Source organism: Zophobas morio, unplaced genomic scaffold (genome assembly GCF_036711695.1).
Source record: "Zophobas morio isolate AGI-343-1 ecotype UQ-CSIRO unplaced genomic scaffold, CSIRO_AGI_Zmor_V1 ptg000024l, whole genome shotgun sequence".
In the NCBI taxonomy this organism is placed as follows: domain Eukaryota; kingdom Metazoa; phylum Arthropoda; class Insecta; order Coleoptera; family Tenebrionidae; genus Zophobas; species Zophobas morio.
Genome location: NW_026972129.1, coordinates 13344416 through 13365730, shown reverse-complemented (window position 1 = coordinate 13365730; position 21315 = coordinate 13344416). Strand labels below are relative to the sequence as shown.

Sequence of the window (21315 nt, the reverse complement as noted above, 5' to 3'; positions counted from 1 at the left end):
GTAATGAAACATCGAGAAAACATGAAAACATTTTATTTTATAACATATATAAATAGCATAATGCTTACATAGTTATGATTTTTGCTTTTTGAGTAGGTACTATTACCCAAAATTATTTCAATAAACTGAAAATGTTTAAAAATTTAAAATTCAATTGAAAAAAGAATACATTATTTTGTTTCTTCTATTCAGCGATTTTTTTGTCTACCTTCCGTTCCATGTGTTATTTTTGTGTTATCGAATACTGAAAGGGAAAAGGAGCGCTGGGAATGACTATGAAACGCCAGGGATACATCTCGATTCATTTTTCATGTTCATTGAGTCGTAGGATAAAAGAACTGAACTTTTAGCGTATAGATTTTAGTCTTAAATTCATGTAAGTCAGTTGATGTAACAATCTTTTAAAATATGTATTTGCTTTTGTGTATTTAAGAAAATCAACTCCTTGACCTGATAATAATATTTCTTCAATATTACTGCAAAATGATAATTCCAAATCAACGCCAAGCATTAAAAAACGGAATTCTATTCAATTAATTTTGGAAATATTTCCACTGTGACCATGCAGTTTAATGAAAAAGATTGCGCACACAACAAAGATGTTCGAAATATTTGACGACATTCCGTGAGATTCCAAACTAAATCCAATCGGTTCATCTTCAAGGATAGTGCACATATGAATACTGCGAAGAAGGTACAAAGAGAAAAAATCGAGAATTGTCGCCAAGTATGCTTTCAGAAAACTTACTTACAAAAACCTCATTTTCCTTCAAATAATACATACAAGCACGGCAATAAAGTACTAAAACCATCATTCCTTTCTCCATTTCTCTATCAGCATTGTTAAGGAAACATAAAACCCAAAACACAGTCTGGAGTTCCAGATTTATTTTAAAATAACGCAATTGAAACCGGAAAAATGTATCCAAATTAGCAAATAACCTACGCCCACGACAAAGTGAGTTATGAGCATTTTTTAATCTGTTAATAAAAACCAGCTGATAAAATTAAACGAAAAATACAAAGAAAATTCCATTCACCACCAAATTGAATCGAATTATTAGTTATGATTTTAATTGACAGAGATAATTTTTTACTTTCACTCAAATGTAAAAGTAATCACTTAACGATGAAGAAAAAACATACATCCTTAAAGAGTATATGAATCAATTTATAATGTTCACACTAATTAAATATTTGAATATTTGTTTCTTTTTTGGAAAACCCATGCAGTTTTTTTGTACTCATGGAAGTTATTTGCTTAAAGAAAGTACGTACTTACGTAAATATTTAACCACTAGTCATAACTTTGTTCTTTTATTATTATTTATTAGATAGTCTTGCTTTAAAAAACCGTGTAAGATATACGAGTATTTCACACAAGTTACACTTGGTGTAATTTAGTATGAAGTCAGTTAAAGTCATACAAATGTGGTTTATAATATAAATATTATTTAATGAGTTGTTGAAATATTTAGCTCACTCTTTTATAGTGAACAAAATTTAGAATGCAATCTATTTATATGGTAATTTGTCAGTATGAGATATGTGACTATAAATGTATTAATGAGGAAACATTCTAGAATATTTACATACAAATTATGCTGAAATTCATAAATAAAGATCATTAAAGTATCAACTAGGTCCACTGTAAAGACCGGTTCCACCATAATAATTATTTTTAATTGAAAAATAACAGTTTGTCATAATTTTGTGAAATATTTTACTCGTAGAAAAACACTTAAAACTTGCATCGTTTTCTAAATTAATTTGTACATTGAATTTATAAAGATCGTCGATTTCACAGAGTATTAAAATTGTGTTTGTTATTCACTTGCTCTTGCAAAAATATGTATACGAAGGAAAATTTATCGGCAGGTGTAGAGACCTTGTGAATAAAATACAGCATCCTTCTTGTCGTTTATTTTTTCCAATTTTGCCTAAAAATAAGAAACATTTTTATCCCTGCAACGCTGATGCTGAAATACTATACATTTTCCCTTAGCGTACCGCTAAAAATGTAATTTTTAAAAGGCTAATAGCTCCTGAGAGCAGGTTATTATGCCCGTTTGTCATGCATGGATCTTCACCTATAACTATATGGTTTCAAATTTTATTAAGGAACTGGGGCATCCACCCGCGATAATAATTCATACGTGAATTAATTATTAAATTACAACACAAATAGGACATAGAGGAAATTCAATATGGTTCAGAGAGTTTCGTTGTGCTACCGCGGCTTCAAAGGTTATCAAACAAGTTTTTCTAAGAGACGTGTATAATTATTACATAATTAATTCAAGAACATGTGAAAAATTTTTCAAGAATCAATTTAGTATGTCTTTGGCTTCACGTTATTCGGACCGTTGTAGAAAAGCGAGCTATTAGTGATATTTGGATGAACATGACGTGATGACGATTACTAAAGATAAGATTTTCGTATAATTTTACCATCTGGTTTATAAAATTGGCTCAGTGCGTCACGAGCCACAATAATGTTAAAATGCCGCGAAAACTTTTCATTACCGTAATAATTGTACTAAATTCCATGTGAGTATTATTCAAATACCTACGGCTGTCACTAGTATGTACATATATATACAGTATGAGACAAATACTAGCCTTTCCATTGTCCTAATCATCCTCTCTCTATGTACATTATCTTTAGCCTGTGCAAAACAACGCTTCTTCAGCAATGCATGAGACACCCTCCCAAGAATGCTACTAAAACAATGTACAACCATCAGATAACTATTTAACCCTCAAAGCTGCACACCCAACATAGGGTTTTATGTCCGATATTAATATCTACTCAGTCTATAACACGTATTAACAATTTCCTGAATATTTGTTGTAGGTAATATTTTGCAAATCTGGTTAAATTATTCATCAAATCACATTATTTAACAAGTAATTTCATAAAAAAAGTGGAATCGTTTTAACCTCTTTTCACAGTGATTGCCTCTCTAAATAAGATACACAAAAAATAAAAATAAGCGAAATCTCTCTTATATGATCAAATAACGATGTCACAACTGAGTTACATGCAGCGAATTAAATAGTGCATAATAACTTTAAATTATGGTTTGAATCACTAAGGGTGCATGTTAACAACACTTACATGTTTATAATAAAATAAATCATCAATGGATTTTTTTTTCAAAATTCCTAATCCAATACCTTTTCGTAAAAGATACACATATTTTGTCTTTTTTTTATCAATATATCAAAATAGATGGTTTGTTTTTTATTATTTTCAAAAAAGATTCAAATAAAAATTGCTTGACGCTTGTCCCCAGCAAGTTTTACTGTATATTGACACATTTTTTTTAATTAAAAGTTTGTTTCCTCTCATTCACTTGAGCTAAAAATAAAACAGAGCTGTAATTTTTAATTTGGTGCATTTAAGTTTAATAGAAAAGGAGAAATTAGCGCACTCGTGACAAATACCAGCACTGCATGTCCTCTTTTACGAACAATTAAAATAAGACGTATTTTTCTAGTCAGTTTCTATTTTCGCAAAATTCGAACGATTAGAAATGTGCATGTAATTAATTACGCTATAATATCTACAAGATTGGAACCGCATCGAAGCCACATCCCGCGCCACACTATTATTACGATAAATAAAAATTAACGTATTAATTTTAACTGAAAAGTCTGATTCTACATAAATAAGGGAGATGTTTTGGCATTTAAATAATTCTACAAAGTAACACCGCAGTAAAATTTGATTGTATTATGTTGATAATTTCTTACGTAACTATGGAAAAAAATACATGTTCAAATAGCAAAACAGTTTCTAAACATAATTAAGCCCTGTTTTACAAACTTTGAATAGTACTAACTATCTAACTAACACAAACGTATTCAGCTGCAGAAATCAGCTTGTTCTTTTACTTTGCTGTAACACAAGAACAACAAACAAATACATGTATTCACTTTAGGCACTAAAGTAATTCATAGAAGATCTTTGGGAAAAACACACCGTTAACAATAATTTTCCTTGTTGATTTACCATCTAGTAAAACTAGCTTCCATCGAGATTACCTATCGTAAAATGTATTTACATATTTATTTATTTAAAGGTAGTAGACCTTTCCATAACGTTAAACTGACAGAAAATAAATAATGGAATCAGTGGGTTTTTTATTTGTTTTAAAATAGTTATTTATAAAACTAAAATCCATGTGGCCAAAATGAACAGCAAAACTGTTCAACATTTAGTAAAAATATATGTTATTTGCATATAATAATTATTGTTTATAACATAATGTAAATATTAAATAAATTTGAAAATCTTGATAGATCTACGCATTCACAAGCGTATAAATGAAAAAAACTTAATAGTAATAATAATACTTGAAAACTTTAATGTATAATTCAAATAGTAATTATTTCACAAATTTCGAATGGTTAGAAATGTGCATACAATTAATTACATTATTACATCTATAAGATTGGAACCGGATTGAAACCACATCCTATACCACATTGCTATTACGATAAATACTAAAAATTAACGTATTAATTTTAACTGAAAAATGTGACTATAAATAGAATAGATGTTTCTACATTATTTATATACTTTTATACAGTAGTAAAATTTTATTTGAGTTTTTTCGTATAAAAATTAATTTGTACATTTTTCAATATAATTATTGCTTGTTAAAGAACATAGAAATAGGAAGTATCAGTGTCATATACAGGGTGACTCCTTTATCTTTAGAACTAATAAATAACACAAATATGATTTTTCTCGTGTTTACATTTGTGTAAATCAGTTGATAATGTTTTATGTAAATATAGAAAAAAATGCAACTAAAAAATAAAATGTTTGTTTTTACTTCAAAAATGTAATTAAAATATGAAATCGAACAACATCCACAAATGAGATTTTTTTTCAATCAATTGTTCAAAAAAAGTCTTCATCAGCTTTTAAACATAATTAAGCCCTGTTTACATCAACCGTATAAACAAGATCACTCAGCTATGACATAAGAATAACACGTAAAATACATATTACATATAATACTGAATTGAGGCAGAACAACAAAGGTGATAATATTTTTCCTTGCTACTCTGAATGAAATAAAATCTTGTTAATTTAGGTTTTAACCCTAAAATATATTTACATATTTAGACAAGTAAATCTTTTTAAGCTTTTAAACCAACAATATATAATAACAATAATTGATGAATTTATGGAATATAAAAATATATATGGTTAAAGTGAACATCAAATTTGTTGAATTCTTCTAGAATTAGAAATAACCAAAACTTTTCAACATTTTTTTTTAATTAATAATAAATATATATATATACATATTTTATTTTTCACTAGAATAAATCATCAAAGAATTGGTGAAGTAAATATTATGGTTGTCGCAGCAAAGTTATATTTTACAATTGCTTCAACGATCTCGGACTTTGCATATAACGCTTTTTGCATCATAAAAACATGTTATTTGCATATAATAATTATTGTTTATAGCATATAGTAAATATAAATAGCGACAATTTGTTGACCTTAGATAAAAAAAATTCCAAGTAAATAAATACTGTCTAAATTTTATAAAATAATATTTCTCTACTCTGGTGGTTTAATAATATATCCTTATTTTTTATTTTAGATGTAAAATGTACTTTTGCGAATTTTATTACATATTTTTTTTTGTAGCTGCATGTAATACTACTAATAGTATTGTATGCTATAATAGACATCCTCATTCATTAATTTTATTGACTCACTCGGTATAATTAATTCTAAGCATTGATAAACCGGAAGTATAGATTAGTAATATTTTAGGATTTATTCGGCAAAATTTTGAAATGACACCATTATTTGGGGGGGGGGAGATAAAGGGATACATTTTGATTTACTATTTTACCGTAAAACGTTTGCAAGATTTCAAAGCACTCAGTTTGTCAGTGCTATAGTCCCAAAATTAAATTGCGAAAATGTTATTATTTTTTTCAAAAATTTGGGTGTCTAGGGTAAAAACTCAACACGGATTGATAAACAACAAGTGCAGGAGTATGTTAAATTTAAATAACATTTACTATTGTAAATTCTGGAAATGACATCATCCCAGTGGCGGTCAAATAGTTTTGGAGATTACCTGTTTAATAAAAATTGACACAGGTGACAGACCGTGAGATGTACTTTTTTGTGCTCTTGGGATCATGAAACATCCAGAAAACATGAAAGTAGCCATTTATCGGATGGACCCTATTTAAATACTTCCTTGACGTACGCTTAGAAAATTTACAAGAAAATTTTGCAATTTAACTTATAAACCACAAACCATTTGTTTTAAAATTTTGCACACACCCTGTAAGCTTATCGGGAACACGGTAAAGCGCTAACCAAACTGTTCCTATCCATCTGTTCCACAAAAATGGATGACGTCACATCAAAATTTCGTTAAGTAAATGTCATTTAAAATGTGTATTCCTAATTTTTACAGTTATTTATACAGGATAAATAAAAATGGCTAGCATAGTTCTTGAGATTTTGGATGTCGATATTACGTTGTACCTATCCAAACTGATATTATTAGTATACAATTAATTATTAGAGATACAACAAAAAGTCGAAGACCAAAGTTTTATGGTTCTTTAATGACTATACTCTAACATTATTTTTAAATATAAAGAATGTTCTGTTTTTACGGTTTAACACACAACTTAGTTTTTTCAATGAAACACCCTATATATTTTTACATATACTCATTAACCTTTTCCTAAGCTTTTAACCACGGTTTATTTTTGAAGTTTCTATGCGACATTGCCAGGTTATTCCAATTTTCTTGAAATTTCTTGGTAATGGAAAGGTTCACAAAAAAATCGCAAGAGGGTTATATTTAAATATTTTGTGGAACGATAAATAAAGGTACGCGCTTTGTTGTGTAATCAATTAAATCAAATTTTAATATACAAAGTGTTTACGACAAAAATCTAAAACTTTACAAATATCAATATTTCAGTTTTTTTCAAATAGAACACTCTGTATTTAATTGAAGTATGTTACTTTAGTTTTTGTTCACATTTTTCTAATATGTCGATGTATCTCTTAACAAAGTAATAAATCTCAGTAACTATATCAACTTTAAATATAGAAAATAAAAAAAAGAAAGAGAACAAAAATAGAATAAGATCCAGGGATAAAATATAGGGTGTTCTATTTGAAAAAACTGAAATATCGATTTGAAAATCGTAATAATTAAAAAAATTTATAGACCACAACAAAGCGCGTATTTTGAATTTTTTTCTCCACAAAATATTATAACACAAATGTTAAAAATAACACTATAACTAGTATATAGAATATTTCATTAAAAAAAAAGTTGTATATTACCCATTACAAACAAAACACTCTGTATATGTAGAGTGACTCGCTCTATATATTTCTTCTAAAACTTAATGACCTCATCAAAAAAATTTGTTTAAAAAAACTGTCTTTAAATATACGCACAACCAAAATTAAATTGTATAGTTTATTAACAAATTGCATTTATTTAACTGATTGTACTTTAGGGGAGCGGAAAGTTCAATTTACATAACTTTAGATTATTTGATAAAGTTGTGAAGTCATCGCTGGATAACTATTCACTTTTTTGTACAGTAAAGTGAATGTAATTGTTTTGAACCTGTGGATAGTATTAAAATTTCCCGATAATTTTTTTTCAAGACCAATTTTAAATAATTTTTGAATTTCATGATGCTTCTAAAAAAATACGTGCTATAAAAAGCCTAGCTTCTGTTTATAACCAAAGGGTTAAATAAAGTCACCTTTTTTCAATATGGCAAAATTTGAATTTATACACAAATTCATTCTCTAAAATTAATTTGGTTAAAATTGTTTATGCTTTAAATTTTTCCTATAAAGTTTATAAACCTCATATAGCCGTGTTCGTGCTTTCGTTATTATGTTACACATTATTTATAACAAACATTTAATAAAACGTTGTTTAAGTTAGAAAATTTGATTTTTATATTTTCACAACTTGTGAATACACGTTGTGTAGGAAACTATTTCTATTAAGTCGTTATTAACTTTGTATTACAGTAAGCATCACGCATGCGCAGTTGGTGCTATTCCAACGTGTGCATGCACCATACTGTTTTCCAACATGGAACTGCTATAAGTCACTGATCCCTAATTAGTCGAGAATAGATTAAAAAGTTCTTTTTTATTTTCCTTCCGAATATTTTAACAGTTAAAAATAATTTAAATTTGTATGTAGACCTTACAGCTTCCACCCTTATTTTAAAACTCTTTTAATGCAATTGTGCCACTCTTTGAAACTTTAATTATTACAAGAATAAGTTTTATAACAATAATTATAAATTTTCTTGGAATGTGCTTGTAAAGTTACTAGAGTGTAATGACAGGCATAAATATTTAAGCATCTTAAAACATTCTCTGTGAATTACAAGCACCATTAAAGGCTTCACAATTAGAATACCAAATTACCTTAATGAGCCTCCGTAAATTGCCCAAGAATTATTGGAATTATATTTACCTAAGTATTTGTTCAAGACCTGTATATAAACTTGGCATTCTGTTATTTGCAAGTCTGTTCATTAATAAAACATTGACTTTTTTGTCCCAATTTGTTTTGTTTACTTATTAAATTAATTCTGGTAAAACATTAAAGCATCTTACTTCATAATCGACAAAAAAATCTAAACAAAATGTGAAATATTACATCATCGTTTCATTACTACATACAACAGATGTTCATATTCTCTTAACGTAACAAAATATCCTGTAAAAACACATGAAATTTTCCTTGCTTGTGACACGTCGGCGTTATACAGCTCTTCAGCTTCGACTTAATTTAATATTTTTCATTAACTTCTAGTCTTCAACAGCCCGTTGATGGCGGTTTCACGGAAGGTGCAGCTTGCAGCAACCGCAACACCGCATATCTCAACCCCTCAAAAGCTCTTTTTCCGTCAGATCCCGTAAAATGTGTTGACATAACCGGAATGGGAAAATCTTTAATTTTCTACAAACAATGGCCGATTGGACAAGCGGACACCCTGTACGCCGACCACATGCATCTGACGAGCTTTAACAGAACAATATTTACTTTTATGCCGAATTTGGAGATGGTGGATTTAACCGGAAATAAAATCAAAAGGTTGCCCATAGCCATGAGCAGCGTCATTCCGAAACTGACAACGCTCCTCCTAGCGAAAAACAGGATCCAGATACCGAAGAAGAAGCCTCTGATGCGATGCTTTACGATTAAAACCCTCATGTTGAGCCACAATAAAATTAGAGCGCTTCAAACGATGACGTTCGCCAAGACGCCATCGCTGAGAGTTCTGTATTTGGACAGCAATTATCTTAAATATATAACTCCGAAGATGTTTAGCCATTTGACAAACCTCAAGTATTTGCATTTGGGGAATAATTTGTTGAAGCGCGTACCTTCGAAGGCTTACATGCCGAAGTCCCTAAGCATTTATATTGTTAAAGGGAACAAACTAGAACGCAAGAGGAATGCGGCGCGACCGAAACGAAATACTGCAGTTTCCTTAAAGATTTCTTAATTTTAAGTCGTGTGATTAAATTGTTATTGTAGTTGTTATTCATACGGCTTTGTATTTGTACTTAGTTTCTATTAGTTAATATTTGTATCATTTTTCGTGATATTTCATGATAAAATTAATATTTCAACGATTGAAAGTGATTGTTTGTATTTTCTATCAACACTTCATAAACATTAAACATAACTTATGAGTAATTACACTCCGGTATGTTGATTCGTTATTGGAAAGGTAGAATATTAGATTAGAAGTTTAATATAAGCACGGTACTCCAATTCCACTGAATTTCTGCTATGTGTATATTCTGTATATGCGTTACACTTATAAAACAATAATAAATCATGTCACGTAGAACATTTTAATATTTAAGTTAAAGTAAAGGATATGAATGAATTTCGGAATCATAAATCACCACGATTCCATATATATTATTGAAGTTAGCAGCTACCCAAGTTAATTAAACTTTAAATAAACACATTCATGTTCAGTAAGCGAGACCTGAATTCTAAACTACTCGATGCGACAACAAACTCAAAATCTAAAAAAATCTTCATCAAATCTACGTCTCACACGTTAATTTAAATATAACTTCAACTTAAAAAAACAATTAGTACATTTTATAGATCTTTTAAACGAAAGTCAATTTTCCACATTATGCAGATATTCAGTTTATTTATTATTTTTTTCAGCTTAACTAACTACTTATTATTTTAAATTTGAGAACACACAACTAAACAAGATTTCTATTTTTACTTCCCGAGCGTAATGAAATTCTTGTTTTCTCGACGTTTCATGACTCTTACACTATGAAAAAATAGGTCTCCCATTACCATATGTCTGTCGTCTGTTTGTTGTCTGTCTATCTCACATTTTGACGATTTTATTAGACAGATAACTTCGGAAAGTATAGGACGATTGTTCTCACCAACAATTCGATGACGTTATCTCAAAATTTTGCACAGGCAAATTTTTTAAAATAAAAGACTTATATACCTGCGGTTTATGAAGCCGTTTATTCTATATCCCAGATATCTATATTTTTGGAACAAAAATCAGAATTGTATAACATTTTACAGTTTAACGTAAATACTACAAAACCCAATGTTCTAAAAACATTTTAAGGTTATTATAAACATTATTCAAAATTTATCTATAAAAACTTGATGACGTCATCGTACATTTTTTGTTTGATAAATTGTGTCTAGAATGTGCTAAATATTTCTTGTGAATTATCAATACACTCATATTTTTAAAATTATTTCTACAAGGAAACTCAAAACCTTAATAAATGTAACAGTTTTTTTTATTGATTAAACACAAAATGGCTTATTTTTTGCCCGAAAATTTTGAAATACAGTATTATTAGTATTACTTCACACATCTAAATTTCTAAAATGTTGGTGATGTCATCACAAAATTTGATTAGGAAAAATTCCCTTGAAACATACGCATAGCATACATCTTTATGTTAACAGTCCATACATATCTTTATTTTGACTTATAGAAGGTACCACAAAAAAAAAAAACTCTCAAAATCAAATTTTATCATCCAAATAGTCTTAGACGAATTTTTTTAATAAAATGCATAAACAAGCAAAGGAGGTCTTGTAATATGTCTCTATTCTGTTTTTCGATATAATTAATTATTTACATTTTTCACATATCCAGGATGATATAATTACAAATGCAATAAAAATTCCTAAAAATATAACAGATGCATAAAAAACTATATATGTTAATTATGTTATTTTACTGTGTATTATTAAATAAGAGCATCTTTTTGAAGTGTAAACTCAGTATGAAACAATATATCTCCCGTTTCCGTCTGTCTGTTCTGTCAGTTCTGTCGCTGAATCTGAGATTTTTACAAAAAAAATTAAAAAAAAATTAAGGTCAAAATTGGCCTATTGCATACTCCGGCATGTGTGATTCATGAATCCGTGTCGAGTTTTCACCCTAGACATCCAGATTTTTGAGAAAAAATCAAAATTTTATTTTACAATTTATCTTTAAAATAAATGCGAATGTACTGAAATATTTCAAACGTTTTAAAGTTATAGGAAAGATGATAAATCGTTAATCAAAATTTATTCGATTAAGGCCTTCTCCAAAAATTATGAGGTCATCCTAGAATTCTACCAAACAAATGTTCTTTGAATTTTATAAAATAACATAGTCCTGCATGTGTGATTTATGAATCCGAGTTCATTTTTTACTCTTAGCATCCAGACTTTTGGAAAAAAAATCAACAGTGTATAACAATATTTTACAATTTAACTAATTGCAAAAATTGCAAAAACCGAATGCTGTGAACTCATGAAAATATTTTAAGATTGTTTTGTGTCCTTTCCTCTACGTTGAGGATACAAAATTAACCAAATTTCATTTTCTTTTAACCGCTGCTGCTTGTAATCTCAACGTGGTAAAAGTCGAATTCGGTCGAAGTATAAAATGAACAGTCAAAGTTAAGCATATAATGAGAAATTGAGAGTGTCTATTTATTTCCCGTTAGTTATAGAAGTTAACAGTGATCACTAAACGAAAATCGCAAAATCTAATTTTATAATTTTTTAAAAAAGCGGAATTTGTCGGACTAAATTTCAAGGGCGAAGGAAGTTCTGACAAGATAACCTTCCACAATTTTTTTAATAGCTTTGTTTTTCGTGGTGGCGTCATCAAAATTCCAAAACCTACATCATTTTTTCAAAACTCCAATATCGCCAGCAAAACTGAAAATAATAATAGTAATAATACCTAAACAACAACTGCATACAATACCACAGGGCCTCACTTTGTAAATTTTCCGGTGGACCCGCAATGTTTTCTCGACACTTCACGGCGCACAAAGTACGAACAAATAGGTCTCTCGTTTCCGTCTTTTATAAAATTGCGAACTCCTGTATTTGTAGTTTATGAGTCTGCCTTGATTTTTTACCCTAGACATCGAAATTTCGCAAAAAAATCCAAATTGCATCATCACATTTTATATCAGTGAAAGAGTACTGACGTGTGATACATCCGTGGCTGATTACTATTCATCAAATCAAGAAGAACTCACGCCATTTTTTTGAAAATTTGAAAATACAATAATTCTGCGCTCGCCTACATTTAATATAATAAAATAAGACTTATAAACTTATCACAGCGACAGCCACTTACCCAAAATAATATTTAGAATGTTTTGCTCCATTGCAGCCGAATTAATCATTTAATCCTCGCATTCTTTCGATGTATAAACATAAGCAATCAAAGTTAAACATAGCATGTTTTTTTACCTACAAATGTCTCATTTTATTTCAGAATACCATTCTACCGTCTGTGTCGAATGATATCTGTGAAGAATACACAAAAAACAAAGAATTTACTAATATTTTTGCTTCGAGTCCAGTTATAGCGAATCAGTTGCCTCCAATTTATTTACCTGAATTATAATTATCAAATACCTTTTTCTTTGAGGTAGTGCTTCTCTTTTTTTTATATCGTCAAAATCGTAAAAAATTTGCAGATGATTCGACAAGTTAGGGTTCAGATTCACGCATAATTTAAAACTTCAAGTTAACAGTTTCCCTAATTCCACATGGGTTTTCGGCATTTAAGTAGTTTTATAACTTTCAGGACCGAACCTGATTTTCCTCACCCCTGGTCATAAAAACCAATCTATTTTGCCCTTGTTTAAATTATTTGCAAAAATTAAAAAAAAATCGTAAAAAAATTGCCGATGGTCCAAAAACAGGAGCTACGTGTCCACGCATAATTGATGACATTTTTTCAAACAATATTTCCTCCCATTCGCTTCTTCTGTGTAATTGTAACCGAAACGTTATCTGTTCATAATACTAACAAATTCAACGAAAAACTAAATATACGTGGCAAGAAAAATCATAATTAATTTTGTTTATCGACTATAAATATTTAACACAATGCACATTACATCAATAAATTACATTGCGTTAATGTATAGACCAATAATTAATTTTATCCATTCTACACATCTGATGCACAAAACTGATCCTAATATTTGAATGGGAATTCAATTTATAATTTCCCTGTTTATAGCATACGATACAGAATGTTAAATGCCTAAAAATACTTACATATACGGTGCTCAGACAGTGACATAATTCAACAGTCCACAACAAAGAAATATTCAAAAAGTAAAAAATCTTGAAATTCAGTATTTTATATCCGAAACCAAAAATGTGTTCCCTTATTCCTGTGTCGTGCTATTATTAAAAAAAAATGGTTGCCTTGAAATCGTTGAATTTACTAAAGAATTTTTTCATAGTTTGGAGTTTCAAATTCCATTCATTATAAACATTTATTGAAAGCCGCCCTCATCTGTGAAGCACAAGCAACACTGTGTGCATTCTCAATACAAATTTATACAAAAATAAATATATTACTTTGGAATAAAATCTGAGCTAAAATAAAGTCCAGTTTGGTGAATTTTTTACTAATTTACCAATGAATCCAAGTCTCTAAAACCATACATTAGCGAATTATTTAAAAAGTTCATGAGAGGATCGAACTCGCACCAGAATCGTACCCGCGATCTTCGCATTAGTACGACAACGTAAAAAGCCACTGACCCAGTATAACCGCGTCCATTCGGTTACTCGTTATACTAAGAATAAAAGGTTGGTAACAATTTGGATTTTTTTACGAGAATCTGAATGGCCAGGGTAAAAAATCAAGGCGGATGCATAAACCACAATTACAAGAGTATGTTATTTTATAAAATTTAAATTAGATTTACTGTGTAATAATATAATTAACGTCTTCAAATTATGGCAATAATTAGACACATTTTGGTTAGCGTTTTACCATCTATACGATATTCCTAAGATACATATAAAATAAATGGGAGTATCTTTATTTAGGAGTAATAAAACAAATTTTAGTTAACGTTTTATCAGCTACACGGTAATTTGAAAGTCCAGTAGTTTCAAAGATTACTTGTCTAACAAAATTGTCGATAGAATTTAACTACGTACCCAGTAAAAACTTTTAATTTAATTTAATTCTAGACTTTCGTTGTGCTTGTTTGAGCAAAAAATATAAATTGGCTGTGAACCAAATAAAGGCAAAAAGTAAATGTGTTCATAAAAGTGACATACAAAATTTCTAATAAAATATAAAATAGTCCCTGTATAGATTTTAATGCATATAAAAATTAGCAATTGCACTTAATACGTAAAAGTGCTAAGCAAGACCTACTTATATATAATAGATTTTTGCAGAACAAAAAAATATAAAAATCAATTTCGTACCGCCGATTCACTCCATGGATAAAACAGAAACAAGGCTTTCATATCTTTTGATACAATAATAAGAAAGAAAACTGACATGAGCGGACCATCAAATGTAGCTGCTGCAAACAAATGTATTACATTTTGTCTGTCCTAAAAACCATCAAAAAATCACAAGATATGCAGGATTTCTTTGTAGTTATACCAGTTGTTTAACGTACTATTTTCATTGACTGACAGTGAGATAATAAACTGCAATAAAAAATTCTTATATCCTTAACTTCTATTGATAATCTATACCTACACCAAAAATTGAACACGCAACTTATTTACAGATAAATAATCAGATCTGAACGCTCCCATCACTAACAACCAAAAAACTATGCAGATACTTTGTATAATGAAATTAGGTAATTAAATTATATGTAACTACCAATATTTGTTATGGCATCAACCATTTCTATACTCATACTAATTATTTGTAATATAGCTTATTTGTTTTATCGCCAGCCACCAACTGAAATTTAATTACACAGTGTAATTAATTTCAGTTCGTGTTTAATATGGCGCTAAAACGTTTACCCAGAATGGTGATAATCTAACACACCAGCGTCATCAAATCTTTTTCGTACATAAAAATAACGAAAAAAAGCAGAAACAGCACCACGGGAGAAATTAGAAACCTCGTTTTTAACAATTAGGCTGGTTATGTCGGCTGGTATAACGACGACATTACGTTAGGTTTTTTTTAATCGATTTTCTCTTCTTCATTTTAAAGATTGTACTTGACTACAAGAATACGGCCGATGTTACGATTCAATTAGAGATGTAAGGGAAAAAAATCTTCATTTAGTGCTTTTATTTCGCTTCTTATTTTTCATCATAAAAAAATTAACTAATGAAGTGCCAGAACTGCTTGAATCGTATTCCGTCACGTTATTTTTGTTATTTGTAAAATTTTTACTGACGTTGCTTACCTCAAACTGAATAAATAATTCCTTTGTTCAAATGGAAGTGAACAATGCTACCGTACAATTGATACAAATATTTACATTGTATGGACTATTTTTTAACAGTTCCCTTTTAAATGTGGTTAACAACAATTTTCGTAAAACTTTAACAGCGGTTTAATAAAAGCATTTTTATTTTATTTTAAATATGTACCAATCAACATTAGTTTAAATTACATGCTTTTCATTTTTACTCAGAAATGGCTAGAAAAACGAATGCGTGGAACGCTTTATGTTTTCAGTTTTCTCATAAATAAACCTAGTTACAATTCCTGGAATTCTTTGTAGAAGGTAACGTTCCGACTGTGACAATATACACTGACCAGCAAAAAACCGGCCACCCTGAAATATTCCTACTTTCTTAAATTAAATTTAGTTCCGTATTTATTTGTCCCTTTTTTAACTAATTTGTACATCCTGCGTCAATCAGTAAAGGATTTTTTAATAAAAAGTTGCCCGATTTCTAACGCCAGATTGATTTAACTAAAAAAATGTCATGTGAATGAATTGCTAAAACAAAGTAATTTTTTATACTGAATAGGTAAAATATTGATAATAATAATAAAGAGTTCAATCATCATAAGTATACCATAAAAAGTTGCGTATAGTTATTACGAAACATATTTAATGAGATACCGTAGATATCTAAGCTAACATAATATTCATTAGCCACCATAAATTAACTATTATGATGAACAACATACGTAAGTAGTTGTACTTTTTAGATAACATAGAAAAAATATCAGGATTTCAGGTACACTACACCACTTAATTTATAGATGCAACATAACGGTTGAAATATCCACCGAATGTCTAGACATAAAGCAAACCAAATTTTTTTTATTCCATTCAATTTAATTCACTTTATTTATCTGCTTATTATACAAACCATCAACAGAAAATGTGTACATTAAATTAATTACAGTAACTAAGAAAAGTGAGGAAAGCTTTTTCGCTTTCAAAGAATTCATTAACTGAATAAAGACAACTGTTTATCAGTTTTTGTTTTACCTGTTTTTAAATAATAATAATTTTTTTATATTCCTAATTTCTCTGGGAAAATGATTTTACAGTTTCAAGGCAGTATTGAAATGCGAATTCACTTTGTCGTTAAGTTTTGTCTGCGATTTTACAATAATTTTATAATAAATACAATTTTAACCATGCCAGGGCGCATCCTCTAATACCATAACTTTCCAGCTTATTTAAGATTATTTGATGAGTATTGAAGGCCCTACTTATGTCAAAAAAGGCACCTATTGTAAATAACTTAAAGATTTTTTTATACAGTTTTGAAAAAACTGATAAAAGGGAAATGAGCTTGAAATTCTCTACCTTGTGTTTTGCCTTTTTTCTACTTCCCGAGCGCAAGCTAAAGAAGTGGAAAAAAGGCAAAAAACATAAAAGTAGCAAGTCCATCGGACGACTTGCTACTTTTATGTTTTCTCGACGTTTCATGACCCCTAGAGTACGAAAACAGGTGTCTTGTTTCCGTCTGTCTATCTGCCGTCTGACGTCTGTCCGCGTCTGTGTCGATTTTTATTAGATAGGTAATCTTTATAGATGGTAAAATGCTAACCAAAATTTGTCTGATCATCCCCATTTCCTACTTATAAAAGCTAAACTTAGCCCCGCCCACCCACCCGTTTTCTAATTTTTTTCTTCTGAAATAAGAAATAGTTACTATAGTAAATTGTACAACAAAAAAAGTTACGATTAGAGTTTTTTGTTTTATTTTGTTTGCAGCCTAGGTTCTATTATTTTCCAATTCTACTCTACAAAAGAACAAATAATTAACCCCACCCACCCACCCTGCCACCATTTTGGTGATTAATTTTATTTGCTCTGAATGAAAATTATACTGTACAAGAATAAAATTTGTCGTTAGAATGAGAAGAGGAGGGGTGAGCGGGGTTAGTACTTGCTAATCTAGGACTGATTTTGTCAGATCTTATATTGACAAATGACATACGCTCTAAAAAATAGAGGTGTTCCATTTGAAAAACACCTTGTACATAAACATTGTTTAATTTGTTACACGCATATTAAGGCAAGGTGACCAAAAAATTATGTGCAAATTGCAATCCTCCATTTTTAAAAATGACGGAACTGAGTTTTAAATATGACAATTTTCTTCTAGGCGTTATCTCCAACTTTTACAATAATAATAAATATGTTACTTACATTTTATAAAATAACATATTATTCCACTTGTAGTTTGTAGTTTATGAATCCGTATTCTAGGCATCCAGATGTTTGTAAAAAGCAAAATTGTAAAACCAAGTACTCTGACCTTACAAACGTTTTAAGGTTTTTGGAAACAGTAAAGCGTTAATCAAAATTTATCCGTTTACGACCCCCCTAAAAACTGGTGACACCATCTCAAAATTTTGAGAAATAAATCCAGTCTAAAATGTGCAATATATGATGAGTTGTGAATTATCATTATATTCATATTTTTTAGAATTCCTTATTCAGGGTGACTCAAAAAAATAATGAATGGGTCAATTTATTTTATTGATTAAATCAGGAACAACTAACTCCCTTTTCCAGAAAATTTGGAAATATAATACTGTTATTATTAGTATTACACTGCACCAATCCAAACTGATATACATGTCCTTGCAAAAATGTTGATGACGTCATAACAAAATTGTGTAAAGGAAAAACTCATTTGAAACATACGCGTAGCACGCTTCCTTATATTTATTTTAACATTACATACATATCTTTATTTTAACTTATTAGGGTTCTCATAAAAAAATTAAATTCCTAAAATCAAATTTTGTAATTTTTCGAGAAAGCTCGATATATTTTATTGTACTTCGACCAATGTTTGTAAATTGGGACAATTATTGCAGCTTTCAGTTCCTCTGGGAAATACTCGTTTACAAAAAAAAATGTACTAAGAAAGTTCTTCAAGGTATCACAGACGAATGTTAAATCTAACTCTACACATATAGTATATAAATCAGGTGCATCTGTTACACCACTTATTAATTTATATTTACAACACAATTGTTGAAAGATTTGGCGTTTATCTAAAAACATAAAGTGAACATTATTAATTATTACATCCTGAAAGCATTGAAAGTTAACATTTTGATGTAAAAAATTATATTTTAAATATTCCAGGAAAACATTAGTATAGCTTCTAATTTCGAGGTGTATGCAGTATAAAAAGGCGACTATAATATTGTTACGATTTACAGAAATTAAATCGACATGAATAAAAGTGGACAAATTATTTTTTGTAAAACAAATTTACACGACTAACTACACGGCGAAAATATAACAGCGAATGACTTAACCTATGGCATTAATCGACCCAGCTGAACTAGACGAAACTAGCCTGCTCCCGACGGTGATCCCTATTTAAACTCATACGTTTCTTCTGGAGAGATAACAATCCGCCTTCGAGGTTATTCTGGAACCCACCATCGAGACTTCCCCAGACTTCTGGAAAAAAAACGCTCCCAGAATTGTCTTTAGTTGAACTCCGCCGTCACCGATGATGAGTCAGAGTCGTACTGGCGCGGCGTATGGGTTTACTTCATAACAATCTAACTACAGTTACTCTCTAAACATGACCGAACTAAAGAGATATATTAATAGTCCAAATTTTCATAAAATTCGAGGCCCATTCTTATCACATTCTTATAATCTGCTACTCCTAAATTAGCTAGATATACATAAGCCGTGTAGTTTTTTATTTTTAAATGCATGCTATTTATAGCACAACTGTGAATCTAAAAAGCAATGGATGACGTGCAACGTGCAGAGTAAGATCTTGAATTAAGATTTGTTGAATACCTAACAGTTACCTATTATTCAGCACTAAAGTATTTATAATACATACTTCAAATGTTAGTCACTTTAAAAGTTTCAAAACTAAGGTAAAAATGTTTCTACTAAAAAACTAATGAGGTTACATTATCATTTCCATAATATCTATAAGTAAATCTTTTTATATAAAAGGCAATGTCCCGACTGACCTATCAACGCCCAGCCCAAACCGCTAATGCTAAAAATTTGAAATTTGCAGAGAATGTTCATTTTATACTGGAGGCATCGTTTAAGAAGCGATTTCTCGAAATTCATCGCCTAATAGGTTTAAAAAGGGGTGATAAAATTTGTATAGGACCAATATATCTACCGTAAATTTACATCGTTACGTGAAACCTGGTACATTTTAATTCTCTTCAATACAAATAAGGAAATACATTATGTTTAAGCATTTTCGGAGATTCGACCCCTAAGGGGGTGAAAAATGGTGTCTAAATTTGGGCGGCCGAGTTTGTATAGGAAAAATATTTCTACTATAAATTGAAATTTTTACATGAAACTTGGTATTAATGTTCTTCAACACAAATAATGAAACCCGTCTTTAAGCATTTTCTAAAATTCAACCCCTACGTTGAGGAGGCTAAGTTTGTATGGGAAAATATTTCTATTGTACGAGTATATTTAAGTTTTTACGTGAAACTTGGTATTAATGCTCTTCGACACAAATAAAGAAACACGTATTTAAACATTTTCCGAGATTCAACCCCTAAGGGGTTAAAAAAGGGTGTGGCTAAGTTTGTATGAGAAAAATAATTTTATGGTGATGTTTACTTAAAACTTGGTATTAATGCTCTTCAGCACAAATAATAAAACACGTATTTAAGCATTTTTACAGATTCAACCCCTAAGGGGGTGAAAAGTGTAAGTTTGTATGCGAAAAATATTTCCATTGTAAATTTTGAGGTAATGTTTATTTAAAAGTTGGTATTAATGCTCTTCAACACAAATAACAAAACACGTATTTAAGCATTTTCGGAGATTCGACCCCAAAGGTGGTGAAAAGTGGTGTCTAAGTTTGGGCGGCTAATTTTGTATAGGAATAATATTTCTACTATGAATTGAAATTTTTACGTGAAACTTGGTGTTAATGTTCTTCAATACAAATAATAAAACCCGTCTTTAAGCATTTTCTAAAATTCCACCCCTAAGGGGGTGAAATGTGGAGGCTAAGTTTGTATGGGAAAATATTTCTATTGTACGAGTACATTTAAATTTTTACGTGAAACTTGGTACTAATGCTCTTCAACACAAGTAATGAAACACGTATTTGAACATTTTCCGAGATTCAACCCCTAAGGGGGTGAAAAATACTGGTTAAGTTTGTATGGGAAAAGTATTTCTATTGTAAATTTAGATTTTTGCGTGAAACTTGATATTAAATTAATGCTAAGGGAGTGAAATATGGAGAGTAAGTTTGCATGGGAAGAATATTTCTAATGTAAATTTAAATTTCTACGTGAAAATTGGTATTTGGCTCTTCAATACAAATAACGAAGCACGTATTTAAGCATTTTCCGAAATTCAAGTGAAAAGTGGTGGCGAAGTTTGTATGGGAAAATATTTCTACTGTAAATTTAAATTTTTAAGGGGAACTTGGTATTAATACTCTTCAACACAAATAATGAAAGATGTATTTCAGATTTTTT

General features: G+C 29.7%; 2 protein-coding genes across 3 annotated transcripts in view; both read left to right on the top strand.

Moving 5' to 3' along the window:
* LOC135135248 (uncharacterized protein) overlaps window positions 1-21315 on the top strand; it is a 252781-nt gene that overhangs the window by 216516 nt on the left and 14950 nt on the right. The gene's annotated exons all lie outside the window — the stretch shown is intronic.
* On the top strand, window positions 2249-9750 carry LOC135135249 (leucine-rich repeat-containing protein 70-like). Its single transcript, XM_064064273.1, has 2 exons — window positions 2249-2550; window positions 8871-9750. The coding sequence occupies exons 1-2, from the start codon at window positions 2504-2506 to the stop codon at window positions 9565-9567; spliced, it is 744 nt and encodes a 247-aa protein (XP_063920343.1). The 5' UTR covers window positions 2249-2503; the 3' UTR covers window positions 9568-9750.

Excerpts from the sequence above, each read along its gene's own strand:
- LOC135135249 (XM_064064273.1), top strand. The coding sequence starts at position 2,504 with ATGCCGCGAAAACTTTTCATTACCGTAATAATTGTACTAAATTCCAT. Across the intron at positions 2,551-8,870 it reads ATAATTGTACTAAATTCCAT|TCTTCAACAGCCCGTTGATG; the intron begins GTGAGTATTATT and ends ATTAACTTCTAG.